The sequence below is a fragment of the Chiloscyllium punctatum genome, chromosome 44 (genome assembly GCF_047496795.1).
Source record: "Chiloscyllium punctatum isolate Juve2018m chromosome 44, sChiPun1.3, whole genome shotgun sequence".
Classification (NCBI taxonomy): domain Eukaryota; kingdom Metazoa; phylum Chordata; class Chondrichthyes; order Orectolobiformes; family Hemiscylliidae; genus Chiloscyllium; species Chiloscyllium punctatum.
The window spans coordinates 17,905,742-17,926,910 of NC_092782.1; the positions used below are offsets into that span (position 1 = coordinate 17,905,742).

A 21,169-nucleotide genomic window follows, 5' to 3' on the forward strand; every position below is an offset into this window, starting at 1 on the left:
CTGTTCCTTTCTCTCTCATAGCTAACCCCCCCTCCTCTAACTAGTATAACCTCCACTAACTGGCACAGTGCATAGTAACATAGAATATCGGATCAGGAGGAGGTCAATTGACACTTGGAGCATGCTGCACCATTCAGTATGATCATGGCTTATCCCTGTTCCCGCTTTCTCCGCATATCCTTCAATCCCTTTAGCTCTAAGAACAATATCTATTTCCTTTTTGAAAACATTCACTGTTTTGGCCTCAACTATGTTCTGCAGCAGAAAATTCCATAGGGTCACCTCATGTCTGTCCAAACATAGGACCTACAGGAAAACAACACATACGGACCAAATATTGAACTACAAAAGCAATCATCCAAACATCCACAAATGAAGCTGCATCAGAACATTATTCCAATGACCCACTACACACTGCAGCACAGAGGAACTACACAGAGCAGAGGAAAATTACCTATATAGTGTATTCAAAAAGAACAGGTACCCAATGAACAGAGTCCGTAGCAACAAACCCAAACAAGCAGACAAAACATGTCCAGAAGCCCGAGCCACTCTCCCCTACATCAAAGACATCTTGGAAATGACTGCCAGACTACTCAGGCCCCTTGGCATCATGGTAGCCCACAAACCCACTATCACACTAAAACAGCAGCTAATGAACTTGAAAGACCCTATACAGACAACAAGCAAAATTAATGTTACTTACAAAATACCGTGCAAGGACTGTAACAAACAGTACATTGGACAAACAGGCAGACAACCAGCCACCAGGATACATGAACACCAACTAGGCACAAAACGACATGACCCACTCTCACTAGTATATTTACATACAGATAAGGAAGGACACCACTTTGATTGGGATGACACATCCATGCTAGGACAAGCCAAACAGACACACACCAGAATTTCTAGAAGCATGGCATTCCAACTAGAACTCTATCAACAAACACATTGAGTTGGACCCCATCTACCACCCCCTGAGAAAAAGAGCTGGAGATAATGTCACCACAGGAAATAGATGTTTTGTTGGTGCCAGTTGAAGGATGCATATTGAGCACAAGGAGACCATAAACACAAAATGCAAGTTCTGGAGACAGTCAACAGATCTGGCTGCATTTGTGGAGAGAGAAACAGAGTTAATGTTTCGAGTTGATAACAATGGGAAGGGGTTGGAGTGCTTCATTTAACAATGTCATTTTTCTTGACAAACAACAACAAGAGGGAGAATTGATTCATCTCTTATTGGTGGCTTTAGTGGAAAGAGAAATATTGACCAGGACACTGGGAAAGATCCTGACTTGATTTGTGAATTTAATTTTGTGCATATCTCTATGTGTGGAATTGTGTGGAAGTCCGTATGATGTGGGCTATGACATGAAATGTGATAGAATCACATGAGAAATCCAACGAGGTCTGTCTCAAATTGGGAAGTTCCTGGTGAGAGTCTTGCTAGGTGGCAGAGTCCCCAATACTGGAGATTACTGCTTGACCTTAATGATCTTATTAATTGTGCACCTCATCTCATGAACACAGGGTAATGATCCCAGCCAGGTATTAGGTTTGGAGGTAGGTGAGCACTTTAGTGATAGTGACTACAATTTGGTTATGTTTACTTTAGCGACGGAAAGGGCTAGGTATATACTGCAGGGCAGGAGTTATTACTGGTGGAAAGGCAATTACGATGCGATTAGGCAAGATTGAGGATGCATAGGATGGGGAAGGAAACTGTAGGGGATGGGCACAACTGAAATGTGGAGCTTATTCAAGGAAGAGCTACTGAGTGTCCTTGATAAGTATGTACCTGTCAGGCAGGGAGGAAGTGGTTGAGTGAGGGAGCCGTGGTTTATTAAAGAATTGAATCTCCTGCCAAGAGAAAGAAGAAAGCTGATGTTAGGATGAAACATGAACACTCAGTTAGGGCGCTTGAGAGTTACAAGTTAGCCAGGAAAGACCTAAAGAGAGATCTAAGAAGAGTCAGGAGGGGACATGAGAAGTCTTTGGCAGATAGAATCAAGAAAAACCCTAAAGTTTTCTACAGGTATGTCAGAAATAAAAGAATGATTAGAGAAAGGATAATAGTGGGAATGCGTGCGTGGAGTCTGAGGAGATTGGAGAAGTGCTGGATGAATATTTTTCATCAGTATTCACAGTGGAAAAAGACAATGTTGTCAAGGAGAAGACTGAGATACAAGCTACTAGACTAGATGGGATTGAAGTTCAAAAGGAGAACAAGGTTCATAAGGTGTTAGCAATTCTAGAAAGTGTGAAAATAGATAAGTTCCCTGGGCTGGATGGGATTTATCCTAGAATTCACTTGGAAGCCAGGGAGGAGATTGCAGAGCCTTTGGTTTTGATCTTTATGCCATTGTTGTCTACAGGAATAATGCCAGAAGACTGGAGGTTAGAAAACGTTGTCCCTTTATTCAAGGAGGGGGGTAGAGACAACCATGGTAATTATAAACCAGTGAGCCTTACTTTAATGTAGGTAATGTGTTGGAAAATGTTATAAGAGATAGAATTTATAATCATCAAGACAGGAACAAGTTGATTAGTGATAGCCAACATCGTTTTGTGAAGGGTAGGTCGTACCTCACAAACCTTATTGTGTTCTTTGAGATAGTGACCAAACAGGTGGATGAGGGTAAAGCAATTTCTATGGTGTATAAGGGTTTCAGTAAGGCATTCGATAAGGTTCCCCACAGTAGGCTAATGCACAAAATACAGAGGCATGGGATTGAGGGCGATTTAGCGGTTTGGATCAGAAATTGGTTACTGAGAAAAGACTGTTGGTGGCTGATGGGAAATGTTCATCCTGGAGTTCAGTTACTAGGATCTGTTTTGGGGCCACTGCTGTTTGCCATTTTTATAAATGACCTGGATGAGGGCATATAAGGATGGGTTTCATAAATTTGCGGATGACCCTAAGGTCAGTGGAGCTGTGGATAGTGCTGAAGGCTGTTGCAGGTTACAGAGGGACATAGATAAGCTGCAGAGCTGGGCTGAGAGGTGGCAAATGGACTTTAATGCAGAAAGGTGTGAGGTAATTCACTTTGGAAGGAACAGCAGGAATGCAGAGTACTGGGCTGATGGTTTGATTATTGGTAGAATAGATGAGCAGAGAGATTTCAGTGTCCATGTACATAGCTCCCTGAAAGTTGCCACCCAGGTTGATACGGTTGTTAAGAAGGTTTGTTAGCTTTTTATTGGTAGAGGGATTGAGTTTCGGAGCCACAAGGTCATGTTGCAGCTGTACAAAACTCTGGTGCAGCCGCACTTGGAGTATTGCATACAGCTCTGGTTACCGCATTATGGGAAGGATGTGGGAGCTTTGGAAAGGGTTCAAAGGAGATTCACTAGGATGTTGCCTGGGATGGAGGGAAGGTTTTATGAGGAAAGGCTAAGGGACTTGAGGCTGTTTTCATTCAAGAGAAGAAACTTGAGAGGTGACGTATTGAATTGAATTTATTGTCACGGGTACCATAATCAGAGGGTTAGATAGGATGGACCCTTTTCCTCGTATGGCAATGGCTAGCATGAGGGGACACAGCATTAAATTGAGGGGTGATAGATACAGGACAGATGTCAGAGATAGTTTCTTTACTCAGAGAGTAGTAGGGGCATGGAACTGCCTGCAACAGTCGTAGACTCGCTAACTTTAAGGGCATTTTTTTTAGATTAGATTAGATTACTTACAGTATGGAAACAGGCCCTTCAGCCCAACAGGTCCACACCGACCCGTCATAGCGCAACCCACCCAGACCCATTCCCCTACATTTACCCCTTCACCTAACAATACGGGCAATTTAGCATGGCCAATTCACCCAACCTGCACATTTTTGGACTGTGGGAGGAAATCGGAGCACCCGGAGGAAACCCACGCAGACACAGGGAGAATGTGCAAACTCCACACAGAGAGTCGCCTGAGGCGGGAATTGAACCCAGGTCTCTGGCGCTGTGAGGCAGCAGTGCTAACCACTGTGCCACAGTGCCACCCACAATGGTGATTGGATAGGCATATGGATGATAATGGAATAGTATAAGATAGATGGGCTTCAGATTGGTTCCACAGGTCAGCACAACATCGAGGGCCAAAGGGTCTGTACTGTGCTATAATGTTCTATGTTCTATTATTATGCAGTTTCCTGTCCTCCTGCCGGTTGCAAGCAAATCAGACACAACATGGAAGTTAAAACAAGACCTGGTGACTTCAGCTCTGCCTCACGGCACATCTCCAATCCATTAACAGGACGCTTCTGTCCCTCAGAGCAGTGTCTGTGGCTGTCCTGGAAATTTTCGTTGCAATGCTGCAGCAAGGACACTGTGTGCTCAGGGACAGACACTCTGCTCAGGGATTGGACCAGGCTGCATCTCTGGGCTCTTCGCCTGCTCCCATGGTGCTCACTCACTCTGAGCCTACCTGGATGCCCACAGCATCCCTGCCTTTGTGCATAAGTCCCCTCAGCCAGAGATTCCAGGCTCATTGAACTACTGCAGTGCTGTGCTATTTAGCAGGCCATTGTCATGGTTGTTGGCACACCTCAGTCAAGTCCAGTGGAATAGCCTTCGCTCAGGGGCTTATGGCACAGCATTAGACTCAGTCAGTCAGTCAGTCAGTCACTCAGGCAGTAGTTGTCAGCATCTTTCTCCCATAAAGGGCTGAGAAGCCAAATATCGGACACCCTAACAAAAGTTTTCATTCTTTCAACCTTATTCTGATCTGTTTACCTCAAAGAGAGAAGCAGGTATTCAAGGTGATGAAAGCGGTGGCACAGCTGTTCCTGTCCCATCAGGGTGAGCAGACAGTGTGGACGGCATCCAGGGTGAGAAGTTAGCTGTTAGAGTGGCAGACAGCGAGTGAGGGAAGATGTTGCTTTAATAGTGACAGAGGTAGAGCATGGGTCTTGGTGGCAGGTGGGCAAAGTAGCACAGATAGAATGAGTGTGAGGCATCGGAGAGAAGGTGATGACATGATGAGAGAAACACTCATAACATCAAGGCCAAACTCAACTGAGTGTGGCATTAAGGAGCCTGAGCAAAACTGCAATCAATGGGCACAAACTCTCCACTAGTTGGGGTCATACTGGCACATAGGACAATGTTAAAAATCACACAACACCAGATTATAATCCAACAGGTTTGTTTGGAAGCACTAACGTTCGGAGTGCAAGCACATATGCACACACACTCTTGCATACTCATACACTCACTCAAACCCTCTCTCACAGACACACAACCCCCACAGTCACAACCATGTACACACCCTCTCACAGGCTTATACTCTGTTCCATTCACGCATACACACTCTACCAAGCATGCACACACGCAAACACATACTCTCTCATGTCCACTCACACTCTCATGCACATACTTACATGCGTGCACCCACACTCTCTCTCTTTCACACTTGCATATACACATATGCCTGAATTCACATTTGCAGAATTCGATTTGCGGACACATTCTATTTTACTCAAAAAGCACACAATCTGCAGGCATGTAACATTTTATAAATTCCTACTTTGGAACCAGTCTAGCTCAAGATTGGGATACAAACAGACTTTAACCTCACACCTTTAATGCATTGTCTGAGCTTATAAAACCTTAAGTTATCTCAAGAACCTGACTTGAAAGAAGTTCTGGGATTTACATATTAATGAACCGAAACCTGCAATCCATTCTGAAAGATGATAGACTTAATAGCAACCTAGGTTTGTTCAATATATCGTTTCAGTTGCATGACACTATAATCTTTTGCTATAAATTCTGTGTCTTATGATCCTCTCCACAAGCACCTGATGAAGCAGCAGTGCTCCAAAAGCTAGTGCTTCCAAATATACCTGCTGGACTATAACATAGTGTTGTGCGATTTTTAACTTTGTCCACCCTAGTCCAACACCGGCTCCTCCACAACATAGAACGATGGTAGTGGTTGTTGGGGATCAGTCATCTCAGCTGCAGGATATCTCTGTAGAAGTTCCTCAGTGTAGGGCCTAGGTCCCGAACATCTTCAGGTGCTTCATCAATGACCTTCCCTCCATCATAAGGACAGAAGTGGGGGATGTTCACTGATGATTGCACAGTGTTCAGCACCATTCATGGTTCCTCAGATACTGAAGCAGTCTGTGCTCAAATGCAACAAGATCTAGACAATATCCAGGCTCAGCTGACAATTGGCAAGTAACATTCATACCATACAAATGCCAGACAATGACCATCACCAATAAGAGACAATCTAAGCACTGTCCATTGACATTCAATCGTGTTAACATCACTGAATCTCCAGCTATCAACATCTGGGGGTGTTACCATTGACACCAGAAACTCAACTGGACCCACCACATAAACACATTGGCTACTATACCTGGTCAGAGGCTAGGAATACTGCAAAAGGTAACTCACCTCCTCACTCCCCAAAGCCTATCCACCACCTACAAGGCACAGGTTAGGAGTATGTAAAATGCTCCCCACTTGCGTGTTTGGGGGTGACTCCAACAACACTCAAGAAGCTTCGTACCATCCAAGACATAGCAGCCCGCTTGATTGGCACTACATCCATAAGCACTCACGCCCTCCACTGCCAACACTCAGTCGCAGCAGTGTGTAATATCTGCAAGGTGAACTATAGAAATTCACCAAAGATTCTTAGACAGCACCTTCCAAACACATGGCCACTTCCCTCTAGATGGACAAGGGTAGCATGGGAACACCACTAACTGCAAGTTCCCCTCCAAGTCACACACCATCCTGACTCGGAAATGTATCACAGTTCCTTCAGTGTCAATGGATCAAAATCCTGGAATTCCCTCCCTAAGGACATCATGGGTCTAACTATGGCACATGAACTGCAGTGGTTCAAGAAGCCAGCTCACCACCACCTTCTTGAGGGTTACCACAGAAGGGCAATAAATGCTGGGTAGCCAATTACTCCCACATCCCACAAGTGAATATAAAATAACTTCATACTGGCAGAGTGGAAAAGGATTTTGAGCTTCTTCCTCCAAGCGGCTGAGACTGCATTTACCCAGGTGGAATCCTCAGACCAGGATGGTGCAGTCTGATGTTGTAGCCTCTGCTGTCATTCCCAGGGAAGGGGGAAGTCCAGTGTCAACAGTACCATGCCCTGAAGGACCTCCAGATCCCTACCCGTTCACTGGCCACTAATATTCCCTTCTCTGCCAAGCCCGGGGTAAAGGTCAGGAACTTAGAGGGCAGCTCCAGACTGACAAAGCTTGCTAGGGTACACAATGGACTTGTGAAGATGGTCCTGGTGTCAGGGATGCTGAGCTATCCTGGCAATGCTGAGTTTTTCCAGAAATGGTGAGTGGTAGAATAAGGTTAGAAACAGTAGTGAGTGGTGCCATAGGGAGTAGAGTAGGTAGTTAATGAGGCAAGTTCGATAAAATAAAGTATGGCATGAGACCTCGCAGCCAGAAACTCTCCAAAACACTCATCAAACTTCACACCTTGCCAAAAGAAAACATAAGATTCTGTCCAATGTGTCAGTCTTTCTGAATCTATCTCTGGACAGCTTTCTGTCTTCAGATGTACATGTGTATAATTATAAAACAGAATTATTGGCTTTCAATTGTAATATATTATGACAATTAATTGACAGTCGCCAAAGGGAATGGAGAAGCTAACTTTTACAAATCACAGATTTCCATCTTTCCCTGAGATTTCTGACCCGAATTCAATGATAGTTTTAATTATAAAAACATGAGCTTCTTCTGCCCTCTCAGCATCTCTACAGCAGACCCAAGCTGGCTATAGTTCCCATCGAAACCCACATCCTGAACCCAGCTGACTGAAAGGATTCCAAGATAAAGTTTATTCCGGTTGTTTGGAGGATTCAGACTTTCCCAGGACCATCCAGTTCTTAGCAGCTTGGGAACCAGCAGCAAACTCAAAGCTGCAAGAGATTGTTTCAGCTCATTTATAATTGTTTTAATAGGGAATTTTTCAGCTTGACGTCAGGCATGGTAATTTGCTCTCAGAGTGAAATGCTCTTGCAATTTGGCATCTCCCTCAAAGCACCATTGACCCACATCATAGCTCTGATTATGGTAAAAAATCACAGCTCCACCTATATCAGAGTGTGCATTCCCATTCTCCACACTGTTTCCCTGCAACACACCTACTCATTTGCCTTTAATTCAGGGCTGTGTTGTACTATTTAGAGAGAGTTACACTAAGATTTTAAAACATTTATTATGGGAAGTGGGCATCACTGGCTGGATCAGCATTTATGGCCTATCCCTAGTTCCCCTTGAGAAGGTGGTGGTGAACTGCCTTCTTGAACCACTGCAGTCCAGGTGCTGTGGGGTGACCCACAATGCCATTAGGGAGGGAATTCCAAGATTTTGACCCAGTGACAGTGAAGGAATAGCGATATATTTCCAAGTCAGGATGATGAGTGGCTTGGAGGGGAACTTGCAGGAGGTGGTGTTCCCATGTATCTGCTGCCCTTGTCCTTTCAGATGGGAGGGCAGTGCATCTTGTAGTTGGTACACACTGCTGCTACTGTGCATTGGTCGTGGGGGAAGTGGATGCTTGTGGATGTCGTGTCAATCAAGTGGGCAGCTTTGTCCTGGACAGTGTCAAGCGACTTGAGTGTGGATAGAGCTACACCTATCCAGGCATGTGGGAAGTATTCCATCACAGTCATGACTTGCAACTTGTAGATGGTGGATAGACTTTGGGGAGTCAGGAGGTGAGTTACTCACTGTAGTACTCCTAGCCTCTGACCTGCTCTTGTAGCCACTGTATTTATATGGAGAGTCCATTTCAGCTTGTGGTCATTGGTAATCCCTCAGAACATTAATAGTGAGGGATTCAGTTATGATAACAACATTGAATGTCAGCTTTGGACTGCCCTAAGATTTAGAAATGTACAATAGCAATGTACATCTTTGTGTTTTAAATATTCAAATTCTGTCACTAGAGATTTGAACCTGGTGCTGCTGAATTCAAAACCAGCATTGTCACTCTCCTCCATATATGTACTGTGCAGGTTTCTAGGCAAATCTCATTTTCCACGCAAAGTCTGATTTTCAGAAATAAATTCCAGGATTAACTAGAAATCACAGTAAACAAGGCAGCTACAGGTTCCAACATCTTCTAATAACTCCAATGATGGTGTACTAATTTGCCAATGACAGAAAGGTTGATAGTAATGTCAAGAATGGAGATGGAAGCGTAACATCACAGTGATATTGAAAGACTAGGCAAGCGGTCAAAACTGTGACAAACGATTGCAAAGGTAAAGTCATCCATCATCCGAAACCCTAAAAGGCTGGGACTTGCCACAATAAAATCGGTGAAAATTCAGAGAGGGGTGTGAGGTGGGATTGCAGTGCCCCAGGTACACAATTAGTTAAAATGTCAAGACGAGGACGAGAAAATAATCAAAAGGACCTTTCGGAATGCCGGCATTTATATCAGGAATACAAGATGGGAGAAGTCATGCTTCAGTGATGAGCCCTGGTTAGATCACAACTTGAGGATTGTGAGTAGTTGTAGACATCATGCCATGTGAAGGCTACACTGGAGTGTCTGCACTACAGACGTACTCAATTTGAATGATACCTTGGATTCAAGGGTGGAGCTATGAGGAGAGATGATTCAAGATGGGGTTATATTCCTTAGAAGTTAGAAGGTGACGGAGTAATTTGTTGAAAGTTTGAATGTTCAAGATCACTAATAGAAAGAGACAAACTATTTCCGCTGTTTGTAGAATCTAGGCCAATCAGCCCTCAAGCTTGCTATACCATTTAATTAGATTCTGACTGATCGACATCATCTACCTTCCCACACTATTGCCACATCCCTGATGTCATTAGTCTCCAAAAATCTACTGCCTTCTTGTCTTCAAACTTACTCAATGACTGAGCTTCCACAGCCCTCCGTGGAGGAGAATTCCAAAGATTCACCAAACTCAGAGGGAAGAGATATTCCCCACCCATTGAGGTCTTAAATAGCTGACCTTAGCTTGAGATTATTTCTCCTGGTTTCTGAGTCACCATAGAGTCATACAGTCATAGAGATGGACAACACGGAAACAGACCCTTCGGTCCAACCCAACCATGCCGTCCCATATCTCTCCAAACCCGTCCTATTCATATGAGGAGAAAGTGAGGACTGCAAATGCTGGAGATCAGAGCTGAAAATGTGTTGCTGGAAAAGCGCAGCAGGTCAGGCAGCATCCAAGAGCATCCTGAAGAAGGGCTCATGCTCGAAACGTCGATTCTCCTGCTCCTTGGATGCTGCCTGACCTGCTGCGCTTTTCCAGCAACACATTTTCAGCGTCCTATTCTTATACCCATCCAGATGCCTTTTAAATGTTGCAATTGTACCAGCCTCCACCACATCCTCTGGCAGCTCATTCCATACATGTACCACCCTCAGTGTGAAAAAGTTGCCCCGCAGGTCTTTTTTATGTCTTTTCCCTCTCACCCAAACCTATGCCCTCTAGTTCTGGACTCCCCCACCCCAGGGAAAATACTTTGTCTATTTACCCTATCCAAGTCCCTCATAATTTTGTAAACCTCTATAAGGTCACCCCTCAGCCTCCGACACTCCAGGGAAAACAGCCCCAGCCTGTTCAGCCTCTCCCTGTAGCTCAGATCCTCCAACCCTGGCAACATCCTTGTAAATCTTTTCTGAACCCTTTCAAGTTTCACAACATCTTTCTGATAGGAAGGAGACCAGAATGCACGCAATATCCCAACAGTGGCCTAACCAATGTCCTGTACAGCCGCAACAAGACCTCGCAACTCCTGTACTCAATACTCTGACCAATAAAGGAAAGCATACCAAACGCCTTCTTCACTATCCTATCTACCTGCGACTCCGCTTTCAAGGAGCTATGAACCTGCACTCCAACGTCTCTTTGTTCAGCAACACTCCCTAGGACCTTACCATTAAGTGTAAAAGTCCTGTTAAGATTTGCTTTCCCAAAATGCAGCACCTCACATTTATCTGAATTAAACTCCATCTGCCACTCCTCAGCCCATTGGCCCATCTGGTCCAGATCCTGTTGTAATCTGAGGTAACCCTCTTCGCTGTCCATTACACCTCCAATTTTGGGGTCATCTGCAAACTTACTAACTGTACCTCTTATGCTCGCATCCAAATAATTTATGTAAATGACAAAAAGTAGAGGACCCAGCACCGATCCTTGTGGCACTCCACTGGTCACAGACCTCCAGTCTGAACAACAACCCTCCACCACCACCCTCTGTCTTCTGCCTTTGAGCCAGTTCTGTATCCAAATGGCTAGTTCTCCCTGTATACTGTGAGATCTAACCTTACTGACCAGTCTCCCATGGGGAACCTTATCGAATGCCTTACTGAAGTCCATGTAAATCACATCTACCACTTTGCCCTTATCAATCCTCTTTGTTACTTCCTCAAAAAGCTCAATCAAGTTTGTGAGACATGATTTCCCACGCACAAAGCCATGTTGACTATCCCTAATCAGTCCTTGCCTTTCCAAATACATGTACATCCTGTCCCTCATGATTCCCTCCAACAACTTGCCCAATGTCAGGCTTACTGGTCTATAGTTCCCTGGCTTGTCCTTACTACCCTTCTTAAACACAAATTGCTTTCTCTGAGAAACACCAAGCAGATGCCTATCCAAGGAGGAGGCCTCACTTTGTTTCGTTTTATTTTGTTCAATTGGAAGTACATTTCAAGTAGCTTTGAAGTAATAGCTAATTGCATACAACAACTGTTGCTAGATCAAGGCAGTTTCTCTCAAGGAACCACAGACTAGAGAATCAAGACTGAAAGGGCTACTGAAATTCTTTAAGCATTAATTCCATGGTATATTTCAAATGTCACCACGGTTACAAGAGTGCAATACATTGCAGCTTAACAGCATACAATTGGAATGCATTATATTTTTGCCAAAAGATTTCAGATAATTATTCCATTTTAGAATAGTTAAAGAAAATACAAAAAGCCTGAGAAAACGCCAACAAATCACAGGAGGACGAAGATTAGAAAACCACCTCCTTAAACATGCATCTCCTTAACACTTCCTTGAAAAAATAATTTTGTAAAGACTAGAGAATCAAACCAATTGTAAATTCTGATCATTTGAAAGAAGTAACGTTTATGATAAACAAAATGGTGTCGCCCACCAGACTAAGTGAGGTCAAAACAATGAATCTACACAACAGGGTGGTTTTTAATACTACAACTGTACGAAGCTCTGGACAAATCACACCCAAGATATGGTACAACTCTTCCCAAAATTCAGACTCTAGAAACTGCATCCAGAGAAGGACCTACAGGATTGAATCTGATCAGAAAATACGCTTCCGAAGAAATAATGGAGAAACAAGAGCTTTTTAGGACCAAACTAAAATGTTAACTCTCTTTTTTCTTGTATTGATGCTGCCCAACAGTTTGAGTATTTTCAGCATCATGTGTTTAATTCATTTAAAGAAGTTATGGCACTGTCAGCCGGGCTTTAAAATAAACAAGGAGGGTAAAGGGATAACTTACTTGAAGAGAGATAACACACAGAGATGAAATGATCTGACTTTACCTTTCTCTTCTAAATGTCCAGTATTTGTGTCCTTTAACACAGATTCTAACATTTTCCCGATGACTGACAGGTCAAACTAACAGGACTGTGGTCTCACAATTAGAGCCAGATTTTTCAAAAGTGAAATTAAGAAATACTTTTACACACAGAGTTGGAATCATAGTGAGGCAGCTGGAGAGCCACAGGAAGCCTTTTTTTCAGGAGAGTTCATTGATCTACAAACCAGTCAGGCAATGGCGAGGACACCCATGAGTCAAATCCCAGAATTAAGACCCTTGTGCAGAATCCCCACTAATCATGGGCTGGGGTCTTCTGGGTTCAGAGGTTGCTGGGGAATCCTGGAAGTTGTGGAAAGGGCAACCAGGGATCATTGAGGATGCAGAACGAAGGAAAGTGATTTGTGAGGTTGGGGGCAGATGGGTCTCAGGTTGAAGGTAATGGGCAGATGGTGGCAAGGGAGTCAGAAATATAGGCAGGAGGGCATGCCTGTCAGCTGGTATTACCTTGCCTGTTGGAGAAATCATGGTGCAGTGGTAATGTCACTGCACCAGGAATCCAAAACCCAGGCAAAAATCCCAGAGACTTGGGTTCAAATCCTACCATGGCAGATGGTAAAATGCAAATTCAATAAAACTCCAGGAAATGGTGGCTCAGTGGTTAGCACTGCTGCCTCACAAGGACCTGGGTTTGATTCCACATTCAAACGACTGTCTGTGTGGAGTTTGCACATTCTCCCCGTGTCTGTGTGGGTTTCCTCTGGGGTACTTCAGTTTCCTCCCATGGTCCAAGGATGTGCAGGTCAGGTGGATTAGCTGTGGGAAATGCAGGGTTACAGGGATTGGTTGGATACTGTTTGGAGTGGACTTGATGGGCTGAATGACCTGCTTGGGATTCTATGATTCTTGAAAAAGCCGGTCTAATGATGACCACTATATCGTAAAAAAAATCATCCATTTAACTTATGCACTTTAGGGAAGGAAATATGGCATCCTTATCTGGTCTGGCCTCCATGTGACTCCAGACTGACTGAAATATGGTTGACTGTAACTGCCCTCTGGGCAACTGGGGACAGGCAATAAATGTTGGTCCAGACAGTGACATCCACATCCAATTAAAAAAAGAAACTCCCTTGATCAGGCATTGAGGGGCTTTGACTAATCTTCACAACTCTCCCAAGGTGACAAGGAGCCCACACAGTTTGACCTATCCCACACCCTGCACAGCAACAGTGACACTTGCAGCTGGTTGAATCCCAGGGCTAGAGGGATGACACCTTTAAATGGTCCTTAATTGGCCACTTACTAGCCTCGATATGCAGTGGCCAGGAAAGTTGACAAGAGCCCTTACCTACCCTCTTTCAATACATTATGATTGGTTGCCATTATCATTGCGGATCAATTATGCTCTTCCCATTATTCAATATATTTATTATCCTCTCCTATCTATTGTTGGTGTCCCTGGTAAGTCTCACCATCCAGTGTTTTTTCTGTAAGCCAGTTATGACTGCATTACTGTTCTTTCATATAGTCTTCACTTCTTGCCACTATTATTGTTCATGTTGAGACTCCGAGTCCAGATATTTCCTCTGCAGACCACTACTAACTGCATAAGGGAACATGTTCATTTTCTGTCTCCCTCCTTGCTTCTGGCAGTGTTACTCATGGGTCTCTACGTTGACCTACTCACTTTCAGATGTGAACCATTGCCTCTCACCCTTTTTATTTAAACACTGGGAGCGTGGAGGTCGTTGTCCTCTATTATCTTTATAAACTCAATTTCTTTCCTGGGACACCATCCCATCCTTGGTCAATACCTTTTTTTCTCATTTGTGTGACATGGACATCGCTGGCTAGTCAGCAGTGGTGGAGGGGGGACTGGGGTAGGGTCCAGGTAGGTAACCACCCCACCTAATGGTCTTCCCATCACCAAGTCTGTGCTAGAAGTTTGGAACTGCCTTCCACAAATAAAAATTGACAGTGGGAATCCAAGGGGACCCTTGTTCCTCAGCAGTGTTTAGGGATAAGGAGATAGATCACTGGCCATGATCTCATTTATTGATGGAACTGAAGCAAGGAGTGAAACAGCCTTCTCTCTGTTACTGCACGTATCCTATCTGCATTGACATCCCTGGTTTACATCTGGAGACATGATCAGCGACTGCATGAGAACAAAGTGGTCAAACATTGGTTAAAGATACCGCCAGAGTTGATGACCCTTCCAATGGTTGTGACAGAGTCACTCGGAAGTAGATTAGATTAGATTACTTAAGTGTGGAAACAGGCCCTTCAGCCCAACAAGTCCACACCGCCCCACCAAAGCACAACCCACCCATACCCCTACATCTACCCCTTACCTAACACTACGGGCAATTTAGCATGGCCAATTCACCTGACCTGCACATCTTTGGAGTGTGGGAGGAAACCGGAGCACCCAGAGGAAACCCACGCAGACACGGGGAGAATGTGCAAACTCCACACAGAGAGTCGCCTGAGGCGGGAATTGAACCCAGGTCTCTGGCGCTGTGAGGCAGCAGTGCTAACCACTGTGCCACCGGGCCGCCCATATCAGATGATCAGATCCAAACAACACCTATGAGAAATAATCACAGTGGGAACTTAAAACACGGTTCCTGTTTCTGCTTCCTTTGTCTTTTAGCAACTAAAATATTGGAGACAGGGAACAAAAAAGGGCCATTTGGAATATCAAGCAGGCATTCATGTGTTGGGTTGTGTAAGGAACGAGTGTGTCACAATGTTGACCACGTCGGCTGAGCAATGTTGGGGAGTGTCAGCAGGGTGGAAATTGGGGATGAAATCTCACAACCAACTAGAGTAGGGGCTTTCTCATCCAATCAGGGCACAGATTAGAGACACTGGGACATACATGTTCTTGGAGCAGCATTTAATGTTTTAATTCATGGTAATTGGATTAAATGGGGAACATTTTCTGAAAGTGAACCATCATTTGTTTTCCCACACACCCAATGCCCTCTCTTACCAGGAACATGCCAGGAGTTACGTTGTGCCGTTTGACCAGTAAGACTGGGCTTTGTCCTGTGTACTTATGGGCCGTGCTGATGTTGTACTTTAGCAGTCGAAACGAATCACTTTGACACTGATTGGAACAGGAAATACATTTGCACAGTTAACTGCATGAGTTAAATAACTGGACATCCTGGGCTGATAATGTTATCCACAGCAACGTGCATTTGCATAGCACCTTTCTAAACAGCTACAGGAAATGGGACAACAAAGCTTTAGGAAAAGTGATTCAAACCTTGGTTAAAGGGATGAGAAGGTCCCTAAAGACCTCTAGAGATGCCAGCCTGGCCGAGCAACCGATGGTAAGGTATGGGGAGTATGGTCACAGGTACATGAGCCACGTCTCATCGTCCAGGGTGTTATATTGAGTTTTTTGAGTTCAAATCCCACCACACTGAGTGGAAATGGTAGTGATCTGTTTGACAGTGAAGGGAGCTGACCATAAACTACCTGGTCCAGCCTACAGATGACTCCAGACCCACATGATCCAACTGACTCTTCATTAGAAACGGTATTGGCCACGTCCTCCGATCAGACATAAACAAGAAAGAATGGGGTGTGTGAAAACAATGCTGGAGACATGGAGGCTCCACAAATGTCGGAAAAAGATTTGGAATGGAAACTGGAATTGACAGAAATCTGTGGGGGGAAGGGGAGTGGGGGGAGAGGAAAGTTCAGGGACGGGAGTGAGAGAGGGCAGAGAAGGAGGGGAGTGACGGAGGGGAGTGACAGAGGGGAGAGAAGTGGGAAAAAGGAGGGGGTGAGTGGGAGTGGTGAGGATTTGGTGGGCAGGGGAGGGAGAGGGGAGTGGGAGAGTAGAAGGGGTGATTGGAAAGGACAGGGACAGGGTAAGGAAGAGTGGAGAGCAGGATGGGGTGAGGAGAGGAGAGGAGTTGAGAGAGGGGAGAGTGAATAAGGGGAGTCGATGCGCAGGAGAGGAAGGGAAGTGCTGAGAGGCAGGTTGGGAGATAGGGAGTGAGGAGATAGGGTGTGAGGGGGAGGGAAGGGGGTCAGGAACGGCTGTGAGTGGGTGATGGAGGAGAGAAGACATGAGGGACAAGGTCTGTATCGTTTGGCCAAGGTGTAGGTGAATATAGAGCTGGCAAATAACTCAAGTCCGCTGGCCATGCTGTCAATGGTGACCGACTCAACACTGACATTTTCTACAAATCCACCGACTCCTACCGCTACCTGGATTACACCTCCTCCCACCCTGCCTCCTGTAAAAATGCTATCCCTTCTTCTCAGTTCCTCTGCCTCCACTGTATCTGCTCCCAGGAGGACCAGTTCCACCACAGAACACACCAGATGGCCTCCTTCTTTAAAGACCACAATTTCCCCTGCCACGTCATTGATGATGCCCTCCAGCGTATCCCATCCACTTCCCGCACCTCTGCTCTTGAACCCCACCCCTCCAACTGCAACAAGGACAGAACCCTCCTGGTCCTCATCTTCCACCCCACCAACCTCCGTATACATTGTATCATCCTCCACCATTTCTGCCACCTACAAACAGACCCCACCACCTTAGATATATTTCCCTCCCCACCCCATCCACTTTCCGCAAAGATAGTTCCATCTGCGACTACCTCATCAGGTCCACACCCTCCAGCAAACCACCCTCCCCTCCCAGCACCTTTCCTTGCCACCACAGGAATTGCCCACAACTGTCCCCTCACCTCCGTCCAAGGCCCCAAAGGAGCCTTCCACATTCATCAAAGTTGCACCTGCACTTTCACACATCACTTACTGTATCTGTTGCTCTCGTTGAGCTCTCCTCTACATTGGGAAGACTGGACGCTTTCTCGCAGAGTGTTTCAGGGAACATCTCCAGGACACCCACACCAACCAACCCTACTGCTCCGTGGCCGATCACTTTAACTCCCTTCCCACTCTGCCGAGGACATGCAGGTCCTGGGCCTCCTCCATCGCCACTCCTTTACCACCTGACGCCTGGAGGAAGAACACCTCATCTTCTGCCTTGAGACCCTCCAACCCATGGCATCAATGTGGACTTCACCAGTTTCCTCATTTCCCTTTTCCCCACCTTATCCCAGTTCCAACCTTCCAGCTCAGCACTGTCCTCATGACCTGTCCTACCTGTCCATCTTCCTTCCCACCTATCCACTCCACCCTCCCCCTGACCTATCACCTTCACTCCTACCTCCATCTACCTACTGCACTCTCAGCTACCTTCTCCCCAGCCCCACCTCCTCCCATTTATCTCTCCATCCCCGAGGCTCCCAGCCTCATTCCTGATGAAGGGCTTTTGACCGAAACGTTAATTTTTCTGCTCCTCAGATGCTGCCTGACCTGCTGTGCTTTTCCAGCACCACACTCTCGACTCTAATCTCCAGCATCTGCAGTCCTCACTTTCGCCTAGTTAGTTTGTTGGACCAGGTCACCCCTGAGCCCCATCTCTGGAGGAGGAATATATCTTCTGGGGAGGGGTGTGTAGGGGTGGTGGGAGTGATATTTGTAAGACTTCCAACCTACAAATGGCAGGGAACCAATTCACCGTCTATGAAACTGGGGGGAAGCCTATTGGTGGGGTCTGACTGCACTGTCCCTCTCAAATATCCGTAGATGTCATTAGTAATTACAAATCTATCAGTTTCTGTCTTGAACTTACTCAATGACTGAACCTTCACAATCTCTGGGTTCCAAAGGACAATCCCTTCTGAGGGAAAGAATTCCTCCACATTTCAGTCTTAAACACCTCTCCACCCACTTCCCCCCGCCCCCCCCCCACACTCCCGAGCCCCCCCACCGCCCCCACCATCCTGAGACTGTGTGCTGTTTTTCCAGACACCCACCCTAGGGGGTGGTGTGGGAAAGACTCCTTCCTGTAGCTCTCTATCCAGAATCCTATATGTTTCAATGAGATCATTTCTCATTTTAAACTTTAGAGAATATCGACCTGTGATGTTGGAGCTGGTTACTGCGTAACCAGGGAAACTGGAGCTCAGGCATGGCCAGTTTTCATTTATAACCATTTCACACAAACACAGAGCTGCTTCCGGCAGGAGTATGGTATGCAGTGTCAGCAGACTCAAGATGGGGGTAGTCTTTGACTGACTAAAATGATGGGGGATTGGGCTGAAAAAAGATGGGATTCCGTGGAGGGAGAATGAAGACAGTAGCCCCTCCCAGAATGAATCTTGCATCCCTTAACCCCTTTCTCCAAGCCTTCCCTGTCCCCATTCCAATTTCCTCCACCCACCTCATACCTCCTTTATTCCCACTCCTCTCCCCTTCCCATTGTCCCTCCTACCTGCCCACCGCTCCCCTACTCTCTTTCCATCCCTCATCTCCTTCCACTGACCCTCACCTGCCTTTCTCCTAAACCATCTCACTGTACCTTCCCTCACCTCCCTTCCTGCCCTAACTTCTGACCCCTCTCCTCACTGACATTTAGCCCTTCCCTTAATCATTCTGTCTGATAACTTACATGTAAACAATTATAGGACCAAGTCACAGGATTTGAACTGCACTGTGTTACAGACAGGAGCTCCTGAAATGATTAACCTATAAAGACCAAAAAACTATGAGACATAGCAGAAATTAGGCCATTCGGCCCATTGAGCCTGCTCTGCCATTCAATTATGGCTGATAGGTTTTTCAACCCCATTTTCCCACTTTCTCCCCACAATCCCCTTGGCAACTAAGATCTTGTCTATTTCTGTTTTAACTAACTCAATGATCTGGCAGTTTTCCCAAAGAGAAAGCTTGACTAGGATTCCTAAGGTCCTTTGCACTTCAGATTTCTGAATTTTCTCCCCATTTAAAAAATAGTCCATGCCTCTATTTTTCCCACCAAAGTGTGTGACCTCACACTTTCCCACGTTGTATTTCATCTGCGAGTTCTTTGCCCACTCTCCTAACCTGTTTAAAAATCTTTCTGCAGCCTCCCTGTCCCTCCACCTATCTTTGTATCATCTGCAAACTTAGCCAGAATACTCAGTTTGTGAAAGGAGGAATTGTAGGAAAAGTCTAATGCAATAGGGGCTTTGAAGTGACCTGTCCCACTCCCGTAATGATACACAACTTTCTCCTGCACATCAAGCTCATAAAACATGTGTTCTCAGTCTAACAATGTCCCGACACCATGACTGGTGACGGAAACTCCTTTGTAGCCCGGTGTACAGTGTTAGAAGCTCCTGGGTCATGTAGCTTACCTGGAGGCCCTGGCAAAGATCAGCCTCCACCTGCTGAGCATGGCAGGCAGAGAGGGCACCTATCAAACACTGGTGGGGTCCTTCTGACTGTGTGGGCTCACATCATTGGGACCTGACTCGATCACAAGTTGGTGGCCTACACAGTTTGAAGCTGACAGATTCTGACCAGGATGACCCAGGAAGGGAGTGGTGGTGCAGGGGCAATGATTGCTTTCACCTCTTTGACCATCGGAAGCCAATGTAAAAGCCCAGGAGGAATGCAAGCCCATCCTGTGCTGCTGTGATATCAGCCCTGAATACCTCCTTCACAGTCAGAGAACTCTCAGAAAGGTGGCACCTTTAAGCTTGGTCAATAAGCCTGGGATGTTGCCCCTGGGCAAATAATGCCATCACTGGTGCAAGGGCTGTACACAATTAGCCTCTTGCAGCCAAAGTGGGTCGCACATAACTACAACATGAAGTCAAATCTACAAAATAGGGGAATGAATAGGCTATTCAGTCCTCGACGCTGCTTCGCCATTGGGAATAGGAATTGGGAGGTCATGTTGCGGCTGTACAGGACATTGGTTAGGCCCCCTTTTGGAATACTGCGGCTGGTACTGTGAGCAACGGGGATTAGAAAGGGTGGACTAAACCAATCTCCAGGTGTGGGGGTGGCAGAGGACTGTGCCATTATCCAGGGTGGGAGGGAGTTACAGTAGAACTGTACCTTTACCCAAGACAGGGGTTGGCAGGGGACTGTACCATTTCCGAGTTTGGGAGGGGGTTGCGGTATGGACTGTACCTCCACACAGGGCTGGTTTCGGTTTCGGTTGTTTTCCTCATACAAATACTGGATCATTTTCTCGTAGGGCGCAGGCTTGAGGTGTTGTAATGCAACAACACAGACAATGACGAGCTGCTCGATCGCTGCTGTAGATCTCTTGATGAATGTGTCAAACTCCAGATCAGTGATGTCGGGAACTTTGGTGGTCCCGCAATGACAGTGTTTCTTGCCTGTGCCCAGCATCGCGGCCCGCAATGCAACTGGACACAGACTGGGCGACAGCAGCCACTCCTTATCCTCCTTAGGAACCTTAGGAAAGTGATGCCTAAAGGAAGGGGGTCATGATCAGAACCACAGTCACTGAGCTCACTAAGGTATCCACACTATAACAGCACTTACAGAGATAGAGACAAACTAAAGACATAATTTTATAACAATAGACACTTTGACATCTTTCCATCTGTATCTATTTGCTCCTTTCATGTGAACCCCCTCCAATTACTTCTACCCTTCATCATCAACTCCACACCCTTAGTTTGCCTGCACCTCAGAGAAGCTCCTGTCCTTTAGCGTGAACATAAATTGTGAGGGCTTTCAAATTGTTCCATTGCAGCAAGATTTCACA

General features: G+C 45.8%; 1 protein-coding gene across 1 annotated transcript in view; it reads right to left on the bottom strand.

Annotated features, from left to right (window-relative positions):
• The window catches only part of LOC140466600 (uncharacterized), a 154,513-nt gene that overhangs the window by 24,271 nt on the left and 109,073 nt on the right, over positions 1–21,169 (bottom strand). The window contains exons 15-16 of the mRNA XM_072562051.1: positions 20,563–20,869; positions 15,557–15,673 (exon numbers count right to left, since the gene is read on the bottom strand). Coding sequence (XP_072418152.1) covers positions 15,557–15,673; positions 20,563–20,869 — 424 coding nt within the window. The remainder of the gene's footprint in view (positions 1–15,556; positions 15,674–20,562; positions 20,870–21,169) is intronic.